Here is a 20,389-nt window from a genome sequence, read left to right on the forward strand (position 1 = left end):
TGGATATATTTTAATATATTACAGAAAATGCAATAATAGAAAATGTGTACATAGCAGAGATGCAAAAATAAAATAAAAATTAAAATAAAATCTTAACTCTATTATTAGTAGAAGTGAAGGGCCCAGAGAGGCTTCTTTTGTAGGAAACAGAAGCGTCAGGAGTAGCAGGATTCTAAGCCACTCTGTAGAATATGGTGTCTCTGATGTAGGGCTCAGTAACTTTAGGGTGAGACCTTTCCTAAGAGCCTTATAAAGATTTGGGGGAAATTACTGGTAAAACTGATTAATTGCAAGCAGTGTTTCTCAATTTATTGGTGGAACTTTGGAGTGGTTCGGGGGGAGCAAAAGGGGTCTCAAATTTAGATAGAATTGAAAGGGACTCGAGATAGAATAAGTCTGCCTCATATGTATGAATAAAATAAGACCATTGGAGGCTGATGATTGATTAAAAAAAGCAGGCAAGGATTTATTGAAAAACTGGCCAGGATGGCCGCAAGAGCACCACACGCAGGTGGACTCCACATGACCATGCTGTTGCAGGTGTAGGCAGTCCTTTTAAAGGCCTAAACCACAAGAATTTTCCTCTGTTCTAAATTCTAAATTCTAAAGACTAAATTCTAAAGACTGCAAACAGCCCACAGGGCTGTTCCCAGTCACATTCTGCTGGACATTGGAATGTGGTCCTGTCTTGCGATAGCCAATAACACAGAAGCAGAGCTCAGCGGTTAGTCTCTAAAGGTTATCTATAGTTTCTACCCCTGAAGCTACTGAGTCAGTGGGAATCAATCTCCCATAGTTCTAGTCCCAGGTGTGGGAAAATTGCCTTAGCCTCCAGGTCTCCACCTGGAAGCTGAGGTAATTATCCTGTGTTCAATCAGGTGCAGGAGCCAGACTAGAAGGGTTAAAATTCAAACAGCAGTTTTTACCTGAATATGGTTGCTACCATATTTCAATGTGGTTGGTGAGAATTAGCACACTCAAGAAAATCAGGATAATGCCTGGGCATAGTAAGTGCCATACAATGATAGGTATTATGTATGATGTGGTTAAAAATCAGTTTTATAAAGGCATGGGGCACTTTTTTTTTTTTTTTTTTTTAGGTATGGGGTACTTTTTAATAGGTAAATAGAATGTATTTTTTCATGATAAAAGACTGACCCTAAGTTAAAAAGTGATCTAGACCATGATATGGTATTTATATAATAGAAAAATAAGGTTTAGAACATGTTAGTCCAAAATCAGTTGCTTTCACTAATGTCTTTCCTTTTCCATTCCAGAGACCTTTCAGTTTATTTCCAAAAGGCACCACGGTTTCCCCTTCAGTCTCACCTTTTTCCTGAACGGGATGCAGGTGAACAGGTTGAGCTCCTGCTGTGAATATAAGCATCGGAAAGGTTCCAGGCTCGGAGGCAAAGGAAGCTACTTTGGGTTTGTGTGTGTGGAGAAATCATCGCCTTGCTACAAGTACGGAAACAAATGTCCTTTGGGAGAGGGCACGTTTTGTTACATTTTCTTACGCTTTTACCGACACATTTCTCTGCACAACTTGTTGAGAAATATATCAGTGTAAATGAGCCTAAAATACCTAAGTTAAAGGTGGTTTGACTGTGTGTTGTACCAGACATCATAGGATATAAATTAGACTTCCAGATGTAAAACGGGGATAAAAGCAGGTGGCGTTTTAAATCCCGTAGCCCTCTCTAACTGATCCTTTCCTTACCATGCATCCAGCTCTGTTTCTGAAGTGAAACAGAGAGGCTTTTTCTTTTTTCTTTCTTCCTTCTTTTTCTCATTCCTCTTAGTAGCTGGTTTTGGGCTGAGCCCCAAAGCATGTGCAAGCATCTGGCTTCTAAGGTCGATTATTGTAGGTTATGCATTTTAGAGCTGTGACTGCGTTATTGAGTGTGGCCCAAGTATCGTTCTTATGCCCCTAGTTTTAATCTCAGAAAATGCATCATAAAAGGTCAGCTTTGATTGCTGTTTGTCCATGTTTGAATTGAATATTTTGTTTGAAATTGTGAGACTTGCTTCAACCTTTATACCTATTTTTTTCTGAAAGTACTCATGGAGAACTGAGTCTTAGGCCAAGCTTAAAAAGCAGCAGTGAACCAAGCAAAGTACCCCTCCCCCACATGGAGCCCATTCTAATGGGGAAGGGGCAATAACATCCCAATAAATAAGTTAATATATACCATATGGCAATAAGTGTGGGGGGGGTTTAAAGGTCAGGGGTAGGATTATTTTATATATGATGGTCAAAAAGGCCTCTTTGAAGGGGCCAGAGAGACAGTGGGGCCAAGATAAAAACAACAGCTTTGACTTTCATTCTGAGAATGATGTAAAGCTTCTGTGGTAAGTTTTGGGCAATGACCTGTCAGGATTTGACAGTAGCTCCTCCTAGGAGGTTGATGAAAAGGTGGAAGCTACTTAATCTAGAGGAGAATGGTAGAAAGATAAGTGATTGAATCCTAAATATATTTTGAAGATAAAGTTTACAGATGGATTGAATATAGGACATGAGATTAAAGAGCAAAGTAAATGAGGATTGAAAAGGTTTTGGCTTAAACAACTGGATGTTTGGCTTAAACATCCAGTTAACTATACTATGATGGAGAAGACCTTGGGGCAGGGGGAATGGGGACACGTTTGAAAGTGGAATGAAGGGATTTTGGTTTGAGGCAAATTAAGTTTAGGACATTTATTGGTTCCAATAAGAGGTCCAAGCTATGAATTTGAGAATGGTTTGCATATAAATGACATTTAAATCATAAGATGAGATGAGATCGCTCAAAAATGGAATGCAAATAGAGAAGATACCTGAGTAATGAGCTCCAGGTCACCCCAGTTCAAAAATAAGGGAGAGCAAAAGGCCTAAGAAGGTTAGCCAGGGATTAGAAAGGAACTTAGAGTGGTGTCCTAGAAATGAACAAAATGTTTGAAAAGAAAGGCATGACCAACAGTGCTGAATGTGTGGATAGAAGAAGTAAATGGAGAATGAGGATGAGCATGATCTGGTAAACTGTTGGTTATTTTGGATCTTGGGACAAGTTACAGTGGAGGGTAGGAATGCAAGTTTGATTGGAGTGAGTTGAAGACATAATTGGAAAAGAGCTAAAGCCAGAGAGTATAGATACTGCAGACTTCCAGTGAAAATCGAGAACTACCCCTAAGGAGACTGACTCACTTTTATATTGAATAATCTTTTTTTTATTGTCACGTTCATAATAATAATTTTAGTTATTTTAAGGGCTGTCCAATTTCTTAAAAATGAAATTAATTTTAGTTCATTTTTAAAGTAATGGTTGCTGGGACTTTTACTATGATACAATAAAACAGTAGGTGATTCGAATATCAAATGGATTAGGAATTACCGGCTTACGGTTCGCAGGAAGCAAGAAAAGCTCAGCAGTGGATACTTACAATGCATGGAGCTTAAACAGTTGTATTTATCCCACAACCATAGGAACTGTTCAAAAAGACGTGGTAGTTATTTTCAGTTACTAGAGCAAAACACAGGAAGAAGGATTGCCTACCCAAATAGAAGGCAGGCAGCTTTGAGTTTAGTAATCAGCACCTCAAAGTATACTCAGAAGTCAACTAGGTAGTCAGTGACGAGGAAAGCACAGATGTTACTCACTTTGTCCAATTCCCTTAAGCAGATGGGCGATAAAAAGTCTGTGCATGTGGTAGGGAGGCAAAAAAGCATCCACAGCGTCACAACATAAACTTAAAGTAATAGCATAGCAGAGGCTCCAAATCAATGGATTTGGTGTTGCCACGGATAAGGGAAGAACAGCTTGAACAGAAGGCAATGCAGGTAATCATATTCTGTGAAGATTCATGACACATTTATTTTAAGGAAAGTAATGTTCTAAGTACATCATCATAGAAGTCAAGTATTTATCATGCTTACTATGGGTGAGGTAAGTGTATTCTTATCTCTTTTTTTTTTTTTTTTTTTTTTTTTTTTTTTTTTTTTTTTTTTTTTTTTTTTTATAGCCGGATAGTTACTTTGAGTACTGAGCCTTTTAGTTTTATTTTATGGAGAGATATTCAAAAGATAAGTAACATAACTAAGTTTTCATATTTGCTTGTTGGGTGAATTAATTTTTATGCTATTCCTAGACTGGAGATGGCTGGAATTCAGTGAATTTTGAGTTTAAGAAATTGTCATTGGATATGATTCACCTTGAGGCAATTTTCAAATTTTATTTTTATTTCTAGTCTTCCTGGACTGACAAGCCTTGACTGCATTCTGATCATTTTTTACCTACCCTCTCTATTTGATTCAGTTCCCCAATAGCCATGAAACCTTTATGTAGATAAAGGGGCGTGTGTATTTCTAAAGAAGGACTGATAAGTGCCAGCCCCCTTTCCCAGGTCATGGATTGTCTTTAGAGTTTGGTGAAAACTCCAAATTCTGTTAATTTCTGGTGGGGAGTGGGAATACTTTCCTTGATGTAAACCCAGCAGCGTAATATTTACCTGTGTGGCTAGTCATCTGAGAGGACTATGCCTGTAACTAGCATAGTTTTGTACTTCAGGGTGAGGTCCTGGGGTTTAACAGTCCTGAGCAGGAATCCAGCTCCCTCACTCACCTGCAGGGTGAGCGTGGGCGTGCCATGGAACCTTTGACGCCTCAAACTCCTCATTGAAAAGTAGTGATGATAGTTCTCAATTTTTTGGTCTGTGGTATAACAAACTTGGTAAAATAATGCATATCTAGGGTACACAGTAAAGAGCTTAGCACAGAGTGAGGGCTCTGTAATCATATTATGATAACCATAAATTTTATTAATGTATTTGTTATCATTACTAGAATTTTTATTTTGACATTATCTTGAGAGATAGGGAAAAAAAACTATGGGAGAATTTACTCATGTGACTTGTTGTAACTGATTTAAAAATTACTTTTAATGTCTTAATTCATGCAGATTATCTGCTTGACTCACCAAATTTGACTTTGAATGACTTTATGACCTCTACAAACTATTGCCATCTTTAAAGAACAAAGCTTATACCCAGTGAAAGTCACCAAGGACTGTGGTACAGGTTTCAAAAGGCCATTCTAAATGCAATAATGACAATTCTATTAAAATAAGCATGAAGGTTCCTGAGGTGTTTATTTAAAGGGCACAACAACACATGACTGTATGTTTCTTAAAATATCAATCATATTTATTCAGAGTCGACCTGGTATGTAAGTCTTTTGTTGTTGTGTTGTTGGAATAATAAATTATTGTGGACTAAATGGCATCTTTCTTTTTCCTGAATATTTTTATCTCAGCTTTCCTGTGCTTGCAAACCTGCATGTTCTTTTGTCACATAATTCTCATTTAAGGACTAGAATTATATACAGTATGACTCTGTTATAAGGCCAAAATATGTTTTAAGGCACTAATTTTAGTTTGGGACTAAAGTTCTTAGTAGTTGTTTTCTTGTTTATTATTATGGGTAAAGTTATTAAGAATTTGTTGTGCTCTTTATGAGATTTTAATATTAATAAAAAGAAGAATTTACTTTAGTTAACTACTGGTATATACTTTACTAAAATATTTCTTATAATATTTTTTACAAGAATAAGAGGTACGTGATTTAAAAGCTTTGCAGTTCCACTCTGCTATGTATAAAAGTTAATAATCATCCTATGTTAATATTTTTCATAGGTGCATTATTGCAATGGGCCTTGACAAAAAACCAACTTCGCCAAAATTTAGGAAACAAAACAGTCTTGAGAAAAGAGAGGAACCAACGGGCGAGGGGATACTGAGGAAGGATAGAGCATACATGGTCCCAAGAAGGAATGAGATGGAGGGGACCAAAACCTCTTCTGCAGTCTTTTTTTCAGCCGATGAAGAAAAACCGGGGGTTGAAGATATAAGAACTGCTGTAGAAGAAATGGAATGTAAAGGAAAAGAACATGTTTGGGAAGATGACCAGGAAAATACTTTTAAATACGGTAAGGTAACGGGTGACACAGGGTTCTCTTGTTACTGCAGTTGTTCTTTTGCCTCAGTCTTTAAAATGTGATTATTGAAATTTGCAAAACTTTCCATCAAATGTTGTCACTGTTCTGGCATGTAGGTGAGCCTATGACACGTGAGGACTTCTTGACCACCTTCCTCCACTGTTTCGTGTGGAGCCCCATGTCACCTACCTTAGAGACGGGCAGGCCTAACTCCGCAGGGGCTGCAGGGGCCTGTGGGAGAGAGGAGAGGAAGGGGAGTTTAGGGCTGTGGCATACAGGAGGCAGAGGCTCTAGTCTATTCAATTCTGCAGAGAGAGAGAGAGAGAGAGAGAGAGAGAGAGAGAGAGAGAGAGAGAGAAAGACATTCTAACCAAATAGGATTTTGCCTATTAGTTTTTTTTTTTTTTAGTATTTGGGATTTTGTTTGTTTGTTAATCCTCACCCAAGGATGTTTTTCCATTGACTATTTTTTAGAGAGAGTGAAAGGGAGGAAGGGGTAAAGGAAGGGGGGAGAGAGAGAGAGAGAGAGAGAGAGAGAGAGAGAGAGAGAGAAATTGATGTGAGAGACACATTCATTGGTTGCCTCCTGCACCCACCCTGACCAGGCTGGGGAATGAACCTGCAAACCAAGTACATGCCTTTGACTGGGAATCAAACCTGTGAACCTTCAGTCCACAGGCTGATGCTCTAACCATTGAGAACACTGACCATAGCTATTTTGTTGTTGTTGAGTATTTGAATGCACAGTACTTGCTTTGGTGATAATGGTGATTATTGATGGAATCAGGTAGGCACAATCTATATGATTATATGGAGGTAAAGTATCCCGGCAACTGTTCACCTTTTTGTTTTCTTATTCTTCTCCTCTCCTCTTTTTTTATCTTCTCCTCTCCTTCCCTCCCTGCCCTTTCCTATTCTCTCCTCTCCTTCATCATTCTTCCCTCTTTTTCTTCTCCTTCTTCACTTCTTTCTCCTCTTCCTTCTTCCTCTTCTTTTTCTTCTCTCTCTCCACATACATAACTATAGTAGTAGTAACGGGAACACTAAAAGGGCCAGGCAGTGAGCACTAAGCCAGGCACTTTACACACTGTGTCATTTTATCTTCATCATTTCATGTGGTAGATATTATCATTATTATTATTATTGCTTTCATTTTACAAGTTGGGAAACAGAGATTCAGTGAGAAAAAGTAGCAGAACTAGGACTCAAACCCTTGGAGAAAAAAAACTTTTTTCCTTTACCCATCATTGGCTGGGTCCTTAAAAGTTAGACTGACAGAAGAGACTAACAAGGAGAAAACACAGAAATTTATTAGCATACACATCACACAAACATGTGGGAGCACTTGCAGCTGAGTAACTCAAAGGAGTGGTTAGACATTGAGTCTATATGACATGTTAACAAAACAAACAATATATTTTTAGTGAAGTGACAGGACAAAGGAAAAGGACTGTGAGCGTCCAGGGAAGGCAAATTGTGGAAAGGCAATTATATGGGGAACTAAATATAGATAAGGTCTAGTTTTACGGATGTTCGTTAGGTTGACTCCTTTGGTGTATATCTGGGATAAGGTCTAGAAGTTGTCTTCTGTGATTAAATTCCATACTTCCTGCTAGAAAGGGAAGGATAACACCTTCACAAATGTATGTCTGGCTTTTAGGCAAATGTGTGTGTGTGTGGGGGGGGGGAGGGGGCGGGTAGAGGACTTTATTGTATCTACTTCATCCCAGCTGCCTTCAGCCTACGCCAAAATTGTGTATTTCAGGGTGGCATACTCTGCTACTCTTCAACACCCAGGTTTGTCTAATTCCAAACCCCAGGCTTTCAAACACTGTCCAACCTATTCTGTACAAGCTATGCTTGATGGGACCTGATTGTGGGTGATACATCAGAAATGGAGTTGCCTCAAAATCTCAGACATCTCTCATAGCAATATGTTTACTGATACATCTCCTAGGGCAGGGCAATGGTCAGCAAACTTATTAGTCAACTGAGCCAAATAGCAACAGTACAACAATTGAAATTTCTTTTTAAAGCCAAATTTTTAAAACTTCTTCTAGCGCCACTTCTTCAAAATAGACTTGCCCAGGCTGTGATATTTTGTGGAAGAGCCACATTCAAGGGGTTATAGAGCCGCATGTGGCTCAAAGGCCGCAGTTTGCTGACCATGGTCCTAGGGCAAAGGAAACTAAGGAGAAAAACAAATGGGACTACATAAAAATAAAAAGCTTTTGCACAGCAAAAGAAACCATCAACAAAAGGAAAAGGGAGCCTACTGTATGGGAGAACATATTGGCAATGATACATCTGATAAAGGGTTAATATCCAAAATATATAAGGAATTTATACAACTTAACAAAAGGAAGACAAGCAATCCAATTAAAAATGGACAAAGGACCTAAATAGACACTTCTCCAAAGTGGATATACAGATGGTCAAGAGATATATGAAAAAATTCTCAAAGTCATTGATTATAAAAGAGATGCAAATTAAAACCACATTATGGAGTTTCCTCAAAAAATTAAATATGGAACTGCCATTTGAACCAGTGATCCCACTTCCAGGACTATATCCTAAGAAACCTGAAACACCAATCAGAAAGATGTATGCACCCCTATATTCATAGAAGCAATAGCTAAGACAAGGAAACAGCCCAAATACCCATCAGTAGATGAGTGGATAAAAAAGCAGTGGAACATTTACACCGTGGAATACTATGCAGCAGTAAAAAAGAAGAATCTCTTAACCTTTGAGACAGCATAGAGTAACCTGGAGAGTATCCTGCTAAGTGAAATAAGTCAGTCAAAGAAAGACAAATATCACATGTTCTCACTCATATGTGGCATCTAAGTAACAAAATAAACTGATGAATGCAGTGGACTCAGAGACATGGAAGCATGGAACAAGTGAGGAACCTCAGAGGGAAGGTGGGGAGGTTGGGAGGGTGGGTGAGAAGAGATCAACCAAAGACCTTGTATGCACATATGCATAACCCATGGACACAGATAATAGGGTGCTGACAGCCTGGGGAGGTGGGCACAGGTGGGTTGGAGGGGGTCAATGGGGGAAGAAGTGGGACATATATAATACTTTTAACAATAAAGAACTATTGAAACAAAGGAAGGAAGGAAGGAAGGAAGGAAGGAAGGAAGGAAGGAAGGAAGGAAGGAAGGAAGGAAGGAAGGAAGGAAGGAAAGGAAAGGAAAGAAAGAAAAAGAAAGAAAGAAAGAAAGAAAGAAAGAAAGAAAGAAAGAAAGAAAGAAAGAAAGAAAGAAAGAAAGAAAGAAAGAAAGAAAGAACTGGAGCTGCCTGAGAATTCCCCTTATACACAGAAGACAAAGCCTGGATTGCAGGAGCTAAGGCCTTGGGCCAAGGATGGCCTGTGAAGAGGCTGCATCAGGAAAAGGTACATCCTCTGTATCTTCCTCACTGCTTCTAGTTGCTGCCCAAAGGTTTGAGTGATCCAAGGCAGTAATCCCAGGGCTGGCAGGACACTGTATTCTATGGTTGTTTGTTACCGAAATCGTGTGACTACTTTCAAAAAGATTTTCCTTCTAACACTTTGACCCAGTTACCCCCCCTCTCTCTCTCCACGATCCCTTCTAGTCTTGATTGTTATCTTAGACTGAGAATTCAGAAATATCTATAGCAACACCAATAACAGACAGATTCACAAATGGGATGCTTTTCCATTTGTTTTTAAATCTCAAGACCTGTATGTTTATTAAAGCCATGGTCAGTAGAGGCTTTTCATTTTCTTCATTTATTCTCTCTCAAACCAACATGGCCAGTGCTGTGAGTAGCATAGTTGATGCCTAAAATTCAGCTTTTTCCAAGATTTTTTCTTCTGGGTTGGCTAGTTAATGGACTTTAATTGCCCATTTCCATTAAAAAAGGAAAGAAAAGAAAAGAAAAAAGCAGCAGCAGCAAGGCTTCAGCTCTCTGCAGAACAGTGGCTGATGGGAAGGGCACGAGAAGCTTGAGGAGGTCAGCGAGGGAGGGTTGCAGCTGGATTGATGTTGACCTCGTGCTGACTCTCTTCCTCATTAGTGAGGATGGTAAACAACAAGCTAATTAAATTCTCAGGAAGCAGGAAGATGAGACAGGGGAGAAAACGAAATCATAAAAAGGAATCCAGAAAGCATGCCACCAGTTCATTCATATTGAAAACACGGGAGTGGATGACACAGAGGAGGCATGCTTTGAGCTGTAATGCTAAGAGAATGTGGTTCATAGAAGGCTGATAATTAGATGCAAAGATAGTGGTGGGTAAAATAAAACCAAGGCAGCCTTGCATTTCATACTTTGGGAGAAAATTCAGACGCTCCTGCAAAATAGAAGGCAGGGACTATTTGTGTGGTCACTACATGCTCCTTCAATTTTCTGCTCTGCTTCAATAACATAACTGTAATTGTGTTCTAATTGTGGGCATTTGTACATTGCTGGTTTTAATCAGGTGCTTCCATCAAAGTATAGAGCACACACTGTGTGTGTAATTTCTCTTGTTCTACAACCAACTCCCTCCATTCCCAATCACAATCACAATCACAATCACAATCACAATCCCTATTACTACTAAATGCCTAATATTGAGTAGGCACCTACTGGCTGTGGCACTGTCCTAAGCATGTTCCAGGACTGATTGCTTTTAATACCACAGCTTTTTGAGGCAGATTGCCCAAGTCACACAGCTAGTGAGTGTTTGAACTGGGAGTTGGACAGGTGACTGCCTGACTCAAAAACTCTCATCTTTCCCCATTGCTGGAATTAATCTACCTAGTATTGCTGGTGGAATTCACTCATGTGCTCTCTGGCCCCCTGCTTATCCTGTGGCCAGGAGCAAATATCTGAAAAGTAATATGTGTGTGTGTTTCTCCCCATGTGTGCATTCTGTGGCTAGCCTAAACTTTTTTTTTTTTTAACAAAGTTTTCCACAATCTCCAAATGCCTTTCTGCTCTTCTTTGATTCCATTCCACTCATTTTGTACTATTTCATATCATTACTCAAATCCTATATAAAAATCCATTGCAATGGAGACAGTAATATTGAAACAAACAGTACTGAGGACTATGTATACAAACTTCTGTGAGTGCAGTAGCTCTTCAGTAAATATGTCTTATTTTCTCAACAAAAAGTGGAGATTCCTTGATGGTAAGTGTTGTGTTACTGTAATAAGTTTTATCTTCCAGTGTTTTCCTCTTCCACATAAAGGCTTATTGATTGATAGCTAACTGGGCTAAGTGAAGAATTATTCTATTATGTGGCCTGAAAATTTAAATCACAAGATTCATTTGTTTTTATTTTATTTCCTGTTTAGTTCGTGCAATATTAACCAAATTCTTCATCTTCTTGCATTACTTTATAATTCTTACTGATAATAATTTTCACTTAATGTTCTTCATATTAAATCTCTTTCATGAAAATAATCTTGTGATGAATTCTCTTTGCTTTTATTTAAGTTTCTGATTTCACTTTTCCTCTTACATCTCCTTCATACAGTCTCTGCATTAACAAGGTATTGTTTTTTTAATATATATATATATATATATATATATATATATATATACACATATAGGGCATTTCTAAATTAAGTTTCTTTCATTGTACAGTGTGGATAACTCTCATGTAATTACCTGAGAGGCCCCCACCACTGGAAAATAAATCAGAAGACCTAATAACTAAAACATTCAAAATAGGGAAACTTACTTTCCTTGTAATTTTCATCTTAAAGATAATTGTTTATTTGCCTAATTGATTCTGCATGAAATCCTTTTACTCTCTATTCTCAGCATGTTGTTACTCCAAGATTGTTAGTTTTTAGTGAAAGAAAAGGGGAACAATTAAATAAGAAAGGTGAAAATTTCTAACCACAAGGGACAGCTGGAGTTCATATGATGTGACAATTTTTTTCTGCTGCAAACTTGTTGTGCACTACAGGGAATGAAGCAAATTAGTGGCTGGAAAAAGTAATATCCCATTCTATATGAATTTTTACCCTTGAAATATAATTATTTAATTGATTGTAGGGATGAATAATGCATATGATTGCAGTCCTGACTTAGGTATAGAATTCTTCATAATGCCTTTTCTTGAGGTCCATTTGGTTCTCAAAAAAAAAAAAAAAATGTGCTTTTCACAGTGTTACTTCTCAGGGCCTTTGGACTTGATTAATTACATTTTTCCACTTCACTATTCATTAACTTGATATCCAAATATTTTGAACATTTTTATATGAAATATGACCTCACTGGATCTGCAAATTAACTTTCATTATTATGATCCTATTCTTTTCATTTTTAATTTATTTCTAATTTATTGTTTTCTATCAAGTTCTCTTATCCATTTTGGTTATTGTTAGATGATGTCCTTTTGTAAATGAACTCTTATTAGGTTTCAGACTTGTCATTTGGAGCCTCATTTCTTTTGTGCTCTTCTATATATAACTGATTGCAATCTTGATCATTCACTGTTAGTATTCCATGTTCACTAATTGTGTGAAATAGAAGTGAAGAAAGACTCTAAGAAAAGAGGATAAGCCAGTCAAAGTTCTCATTAAAGTGAATTCGGTTAAGCCCTAACTGGTTGGGCTCAGTGGATGGACCAAGGTCCCAGGTTCAATTCCAGTCAAAGGCATATACCTTGGTTGCTGGTACATGCCCAGGACAGGGTGTGCAGGAGGCAGCTTATCGATGTTTCTCTCCCATTGATGTTTCTAACTCTCTAGCCTTCTCCCTTCATCTCTGTAAAAATCAATAAAACATATTAAAAGTGAATTTGGTTAAGTATTAGGGATTCTATTTTCATTTTAATGGTGGAGTATTTTTTTTCTCAGAATATGAAGAAGATTTTGAAGTAGACGAGGAGAAACAAGATGAGAAAGCTAATAAAAAAGGACAGTCTGATGATCAAATGAATGAAATGTTAAAGTCACCATCAGATGATGAAAAAGATAATTTAGACCCTGAAAAAGAGAGTGACATCTTGTCACAGAAGGCACCAGATGTTGATGACAGTGTGAAAGATGAGAGTGATGGATGCTCTGATAGTGAATTGGAAGAAGATAAGCAAGGTAAGTCATTTATTTTATCATATGTCATGGACTGTTGAACAAGTGTGCATCCCAATTTTCTTCTTTATGTTTAACTAGAGACCCAATGCATGAAATTCGTGCAAGAGTAGGCCTTCCTTCCCCTGGCTGCCAGCACTGGCTTCCTTCTGGCACCCGGGACTCAGTCTTCCCTCACAGCCCCAGCTTTGTCCGGAAGGTTGTCCAGTCTAATTAGCATATTATGCTTTTATTATTATAGATGAGATAATCTTCTTTTAAGGGAATATTTAGAGCATGGTTCCCCTACCTGAGGGTGCCGATCAATCAGTCTTCTGTAGATATCCAAATTATGGAGCAACTCATTAATCCTTCTTTCCTTAGTTTGCTAAGATTTTTCAGCTGGATGTCAGGTAAAACTTATAGTGTTTTACCTGCTGTTTACTTAGAAAAAAATTTTTTTTATCCTAAACTATCCCCCCTTATACAACATACACATATGCCATTTTGTGGCTCTAGAAAAATGAACAGTAGCCTATACTCAATTAAAGGAAAAGTTGAAGATTCCTGTCTTAGGTTCATGTTTTTTTTTGTTTTTTGTTTTTTGTTTTTCTCAATTTACCTTGAACACATGATAATGGCCTATTAGTTTCATGAAAGGATTATTTCTCTTGGCAAAAGTGGCCTCCACACAATCTTCAAGCCTAAAATAACTCTGAATGGTCTCAGGGAAAACACAGATCTTTTCAATTAGAGAAAGAAACCCTCATCATTTGAGACTATCTTAAATTTTAAACCTTTTTAAAGATTTTAATTCACTGAAGGTATGTCCAATCAAAGAAGGAACCCATTTATGTTAGACTGGAGAATGAGGTCATATGATGAATTTTAAAAAAATATATTTTATTGATTTTTTTTTACAGAGAGGAAAAGAGAGGGACAGAGAGTTAGAAACATTGATGAGAGAGAAGCATAAATCAGCTGCCTCTTGCACACCCCTTACTGGGGATGTGCCCGCAATCAAGGTACATGCCGTTGACCAGAATCGAACCTGGGACCCTTTAGTCTGCAGGCAGACTCTCTATCCACTGAGCCAAACCGGTTTTGGCAATGAAGAATTTTTGAGTTACTCTTCACTTTCCTCATTGTTTTCACCTCTCAAAATTTGTTCTAATAAAATCTTAAAAGTTTGAATTTAAGGACTATATTAGGATAATATAAAATAAGGGTAAACTAACTAATCAAGTATTCACCCAAGCAAATATTTATAGTTCTGCTCTCTTCAAGAAAAAATTCAAGTAAGCCTATTCTAAAATTCTATGCACACATATACAAGATGATAAAGGACAGAAGTTAGAGTTAAAAAGAAAATAATTTTACTAGGAACAACAGATGAAATTATGAGTATACTTGTACCAAAAATTTAATCCTAAACTTTCTGACAGTCAAAGAAAAGAGTAAGACATAATGTAAATATTTAGAATGGTGTTACCTATCACTAAACTTGAAAACAAAATTTACTATATTTTTATTACAATTTAAAGAACCAGTCAAGATTAATGGTCAAACATTGAAAGTGTTTTTATAAAGTCTTAAAGTATGCCTTTTGCATAAATTCTCTTTCTACTTACATTTTAAGTTTCTACATGTGCCTAATATAAGTTGTTTTCTCAATATTGGGTAAGTATATCTGAAATAGAGGAAGTTAAAGAATTCTATGGAAAAGTGGAGTCATCTGAATCAAATTTTAAATAAACTATACAAATGACTTGAACCTGGAAAAGGATTGAAACTATGTTTGCATATAGGTATAACTGGTTCAAAATACAGGACTCAATTTTTTAATTTTTTCAATAATGGTAGGAAATTAGCAAGTGTTGCTTTCATAAAGATTCAGTACATTCATTTAATATATGGTCATCTGATATTATTTTTGTGCTACATTATTAGCTTGATTTCTTGGACCAGACAGATTTTTTTTCTAAGATAATTTTTTTTTTTAATGTTCTATCAGAGGGTGTAGGCAATACTTGGATCTTTGGAAAACTTAAGCCATTTAGACATGTAATTATGGAATAACTGACAATGATATGTAAGCTTTAACACTGAATACTGCTTGTAAATAATTGGAATTCTGTGTTTAGAAAGGCATTCTATAGTTATTGTTTATTAAGATTATATTTTGTGCTTATGCATTGTGCTAAATATTTTCAATGAATCATCTGATTTACCTCAAACAATAAGCAGGAACTTTCTTTTTATCTCTATTTTACAAATAAACTTGGAAATGGTGAGATTAAGTAACCCTCACAGTCAGAACTCACATTACCAACTGCAGAGCCTGAATTCTAGAAAATACAAATATAACATTTCTCTAAATAAGAAAATCTCCCCTTACACAAAATTAAAGCAAATCCCCTCAATAAAGGGATTATATTTCCTTAAAAATAAACATTTTAGAGGCATTTATCTTGAGCTTTTTAAAATCCTGTTCTCTAGTCTCTGTTTTTGTTCCTTTGTTAGTTTTGTTTTATTTTTAAACAGAGTAAATAGAAATGGAGGTTTTTAAAATTTTACCCAAGTTCATGTTTCTACTCTCTTCCCAAACTATTCCCAGATCTTTTGCTCATTTCCAGCTCATACCCCTTCTCCTTTGACACATTTCTACTCCATCAGCTTTCACTGAGACTCTTTCATTTTATAAGACTCTATCATTCAGTAGTTTGGTTTATATTTATATGTTGGGTTTTTTTTTTTTTTGTGTGTGTGTGTTAAATTTTGCTCAAGGTAACTATGCCAGTTCAGAACACACAAATTAATAGAAATTGTTAACATCTAAGTTATAATAATTACCCAATGAAAGCTAAGATGTTATCTTTGTTATTGCTCACACAAAGGTGATTTCCTAAAAGATCTTTTGTAAATATTAAGCAAGTACAATTAATTTTTTTAACACCAAGAACACTAAAGTACTTTTGTTAGTGTCATAAAATCTACTTACATTTATGCTTTATGATTATTATTGGAATTTTATTGAAAAAATTTGTACAAACTTTGCTGCATTATATAGATATAGACTATAGAATATTTTAAATAGATATGTAGTGAAAGCTATCAGAATGTATAAAATCTAGTCCATAAGTGTTGAGGAATTTAAGAGCCAATAATTAAATTGGCCAATAATTTTGTTTTAATTTTCAATAATGATGTTTTTAAGCTATACTTTTGGAGCTCCTTTGTATCTTTAGTATATATATATTTATATAAAAACTTTGGCATTATTTTGAAATAAAAAGTTAGTTAATCTTTCTTTCTTCCACCATCAGGCTTGTTTATTTTTCCATCCCTTTGTTTGTTTGTTTTAAATATATTTTATTGATTTTTTACAGAGAGGAAGGGAGAGGGATAGAGGGAATGAGAGAGAAACATCAAACAGCCGCCTCCTGCATACCCCCTACTGGGGATGTGCAACCAAGGTACATACCCTTGACCGGAATCGAACCTGGGACCCTTGAGTCCGCAGATCGACGCTCTATCCACTGAGCCAAACCGGTCTTGGGTCTTGGCCATCCCTTTGTTTTGATTACCTGACCCTATGTTATTTAAAAGCATGCCTTTTAGTGTGTGGAATATCAGAATTACAGATTTCATCCAGCAAACAAGTAGCATGTATTAAAAATGATAATGTCATGATAGATTCCTTGGCACACTCTACTGAAAAGCCAGACATCACTTCATCTTCAAAAGTGTAAGAGGCATATTGTGACCACTGAATCCCAGACACCAGCACATCCCTTTTATTGACATGATTAAGAATCCTGCTCTTAGTATTTGGATGTGTTTCATTTGAACCTGCCTGCACCTGTTCCCAGAGGGCAAACAATTGCCCAGGCTGTCACTCTTGTGACAAGTTGGTCCCATTTAAACTGCCAGCTAACAATTGCGCCGCCGGCCTTGATGAATACACCTTGCTGGACAGGGTGTGAGTGATAGAGTGCTAGGGACTGAGAGCTGACTCAGAGAAGACCCTGCTTTAGGAATGATGTGTGAGACTTCCCATCGTTTATAAAGGACAGCTTCCTTTTCTCTGCATCTGTTGGCAACCCCAGCTGCTAATTCGCCAAATGAAAACGTATTGTCATCGTCGTAAATGAATGTTGTAAGGTTGAGGGGACAGTGTCATGATACTGAGAATATACTTTCAACCTTTTATGGACAGTTTGGATGATAGTGCCTGAGTAACAGCTAACTGCTAAGTAGCTCCTTATGAGAAAGATGTGAGAAGAGTGTGGGGAGTGGGGAGACAGTGTTCATTCCTAGAATGCAAAGAGAAGAACTTAAAAATTAAAGCAAATATTTTTTACTAAAAAAGAAAAGAAAAAAAAAGATGACATCTCCCTTGTGCTATTTTCCAGTCTGTTGAAGAAATGGGCCATATAGAATTTTAAAATCTCAGAGTCACAAACATATTCTGTTTACTTGACTTATGATTGCAAGGATCTCTCTCTTCATTTCTTGGCCTATGGGCTGGAAGAGACACATATGAAGAAAGGCTGATCCTTCCATCTGATATTATACGTGCTATGAAACCACCCTTCGTGGACTTCAGTGTAACTTGTGTGCTGGTTGGGCCAGAAAATATTAAGGGAAGATTGTAGGGGGCCTTTTGATCAACGTCTATATGTGTGATTTTTGCATGATTAGGCAAACTTTAATTTTTCTTAATGGCAAGAAATCATTAATTGCCGGGACTAGCAACAGACCCAGAACAACGGATGAATGATTACTCTGACACATGTTTCTGTGAAAGAGAGGCTAAGGGACTACTGGGGTGTAGCCACCAAGTAGCTTCATTTGCCTGCCTCCTTAGGCTTTTACTGTAACAACAGCTTGAACTAAAATTAACTAGTAGATACTATCAGCAAGGTAAGTAACCTTGAGAAAACATATTCGTCCCTTAAGCAAGGATCTTTTGAAGTGTAAACATAAAGATCCCAGGGCTCGGACTTGTTTGGAAAAATCAAGTCAGGGGCTGCTGCCTTACTACGAAAGGTCCCCCAGAGGCCTCCAACCTGTCAGACACTCCTCCTTACAGACTTTCCCACCAAGTCCCCTATTTCTCCACACTTAATCTATGTTTACTTTACCGTTGTTGAAGTAGGAAGTGATAGTAAATATTTAAATGAAGCAGCATCTTTTAATTCACATAAAATACTTTCCATGAAGTATTTTTTTTTTTATAGCTTTGAGATTCAAAGCAAAGGCACTGTCCAGGCACCCAAAAAAATCTTATAGAATGCCGGGCTGGTTGGCTAGATTAATGGATAGATATAAAAAGACGTAGGCAATAGCATATTGTGACACATGATTTTATTATATTCTCAGTATTTTAAGTGTTTTAATGTTTATAAAGTAAAATTAGAGGTAAAGATAAAGGAACTTTTAGGCTTTTTTTTTTCTTTTACTTTCCTTCCTGCTATGTCTACATTTACCTGTAAATATTTATTCTTACAAAGTAATGTATATATTTATCTCATTGATAAATCGAGTAATGAATGACCAGTAAGAAGCTACATACTGTCCCATAATACTAATAACTAGTTACTATTCATAAATGGAATTTCATTATTTCTATTTATATACTCATTAAGTATATATTCATTTGACAATATTTATTGAATGCAATTGCTTATATAATTAGCATTATTGTACATGAAAATATTGACTGAACCGCAGTATCTAATATAAACAGATTTTTATGGATATAAATATAATCAACATAGAAGTGCTAATACAAGTAATAGTATAAATCTAAATTGATGTGTCATAGTTAATTTGAAGAAAATAGTATCAGAATTTATGTAGGTTTTGCTTAGTCACTCCCTTAGACTAAGGAACGGGAAAGAGATACATAATGAGTTCCAAAGAGTATTGAGCCCACTGAGTTGGGATATATGGTATGTCATTGGTGATCTAAATTTTTCTGTCTTATGCTGTGTAAAATAGTGGTGATGCAGAAGAAGGAAGTTATCAATGAATAGTTATCAATGACATGAAAAGAGAGGACAGTGAAGGATTTAGTGACTGACTGAATGTAGAGAAAGAAAAGTCAGAGATTCTGCTTAGGTCATAGAATGGGGCACCGCACTTGTCTGGCTTTAGCCAAGGTCTCATGCACATTTTTTTAAACCGGGAAGACTAAGAGCAGATGCTTTCAGCATCAGTACCTAGAGGGAACACTGGAGAGACAAATGGAATTGGGTGGGAGGCAGAGTTGATTTCCAACATGCCTCTGAGATTACTTGTTCCCTCTTAATGACAAAAATATTCACAAATATACCCTCAAAGTTTCTTTATATAAAACTTGCTTTATTTCTAAGAAAATAAATAAAATTAGTGTTAAATTAGTGTTGAAAATCCAATCTCACGGCCCTAACACATTTTGAGCATTTTTTTATATGCCAAGTCTTGCCCCAGTGTCTGTATGAAAATAAGAGTAAAGAATGAGATTGAAGCAAAATTATATGGTGAGGTTGGATAGAAATTCAAAAACTGAAATGAGTTTATATGAAGTCAGCTACCCTCACCTGTTTGAGGCTATTCATTCTCCAAAGGACTGACTCAAAATTGAACCAGAGTGTGAGTTAGCCTTTGGGAATCAAACAATTAATAGAAGCTACTAAAGAAATATAGAGAAGCACTCTTTTTATTTATTTATTGGTGAACAACTCTCAGAGCCAAAGTGGGACTCGACAGGACACTATTGAGATGGTAGACACGAATATTTTTGGAAGTTTGAAACAAGTATGACCTTGTGCCCTAGCTAATTGTGCAATTAATGAAGGCCATTGATCAAACCACTAGCCAACTGGAGTTGTTTTTAATTGAAAATGAAACAAATGTGAGATGCTTGAGAGGAGGGGACGGCATCATCAAAAGTTTTTGAACTAATACGCAAAACAGCATATCCTGATTTCATAAAGTGGAGATAAAGAATAAGAGCTGAAGTGTGTGATTCCTTTGACAAACTGTGGTCATCTGGTACCTGTCAAGGTGGTTGGGAGATAAGAATAAATGGACCTGCACTTAAGGGGTTGCTTAAAGGCTTTCCAGAGTTTGTTATTTACTGCTGTGCAGCAGCTCTCAAATCTTTGTGGAAACTCTGATATGTCTCTGAGACTATACTTAAAATGCTAAGGCCTGTCATGGAGAGCTGTTGGGGATAGTGGGAGTGAGGGAAAAGGATAAGTGTGAAGACAGGTAATTCTTCCCTTAAACTCTGAGTCAACTGCTACAGCCATCTGTGCAGCTGCCAAACAAAAATAAAAGAAACAGAAGGAAAAAAAAAAAAGAGCCAGGAGCACACAGAAAAGAG

At 36.8% G+C, this 20,389-nt stretch overlaps 1 protein-coding gene across 1 annotated transcript in view; it reads left to right on the top strand.

Annotated features, from left to right (window-relative positions):
* Nucleotides 1–20,389, top strand: part of ERICH3 (glutamate rich 3) — a 104,030-nt gene that overhangs the window by 63,733 nt on the left and 19,908 nt on the right. Inside the window, exons 9-11 of the mRNA XM_084873890.1 lie at nt 1,278–1,464; nt 5,667–5,959; nt 12,802–13,038. Of these exons, the coding sequence (XP_084730016.1) occupies nt 1,278–1,464; nt 5,667–5,959; nt 12,802–13,038 (717 nt within the window). The remainder of the gene's footprint in view (nt 1–1,277; nt 1,465–5,666; nt 5,960–12,801; nt 13,039–20,389) is intronic.

This window comes from Pipistrellus hanaki (genome assembly GCF_964339955.1).
Source record: "Pipistrellus hanaki genome assembly, chromosome: 2".
NCBI classification, from domain to species: Eukaryota; Metazoa; Chordata; class Mammalia; order Chiroptera; family Vespertilionidae; genus Pipistrellus; species Pipistrellus hanaki.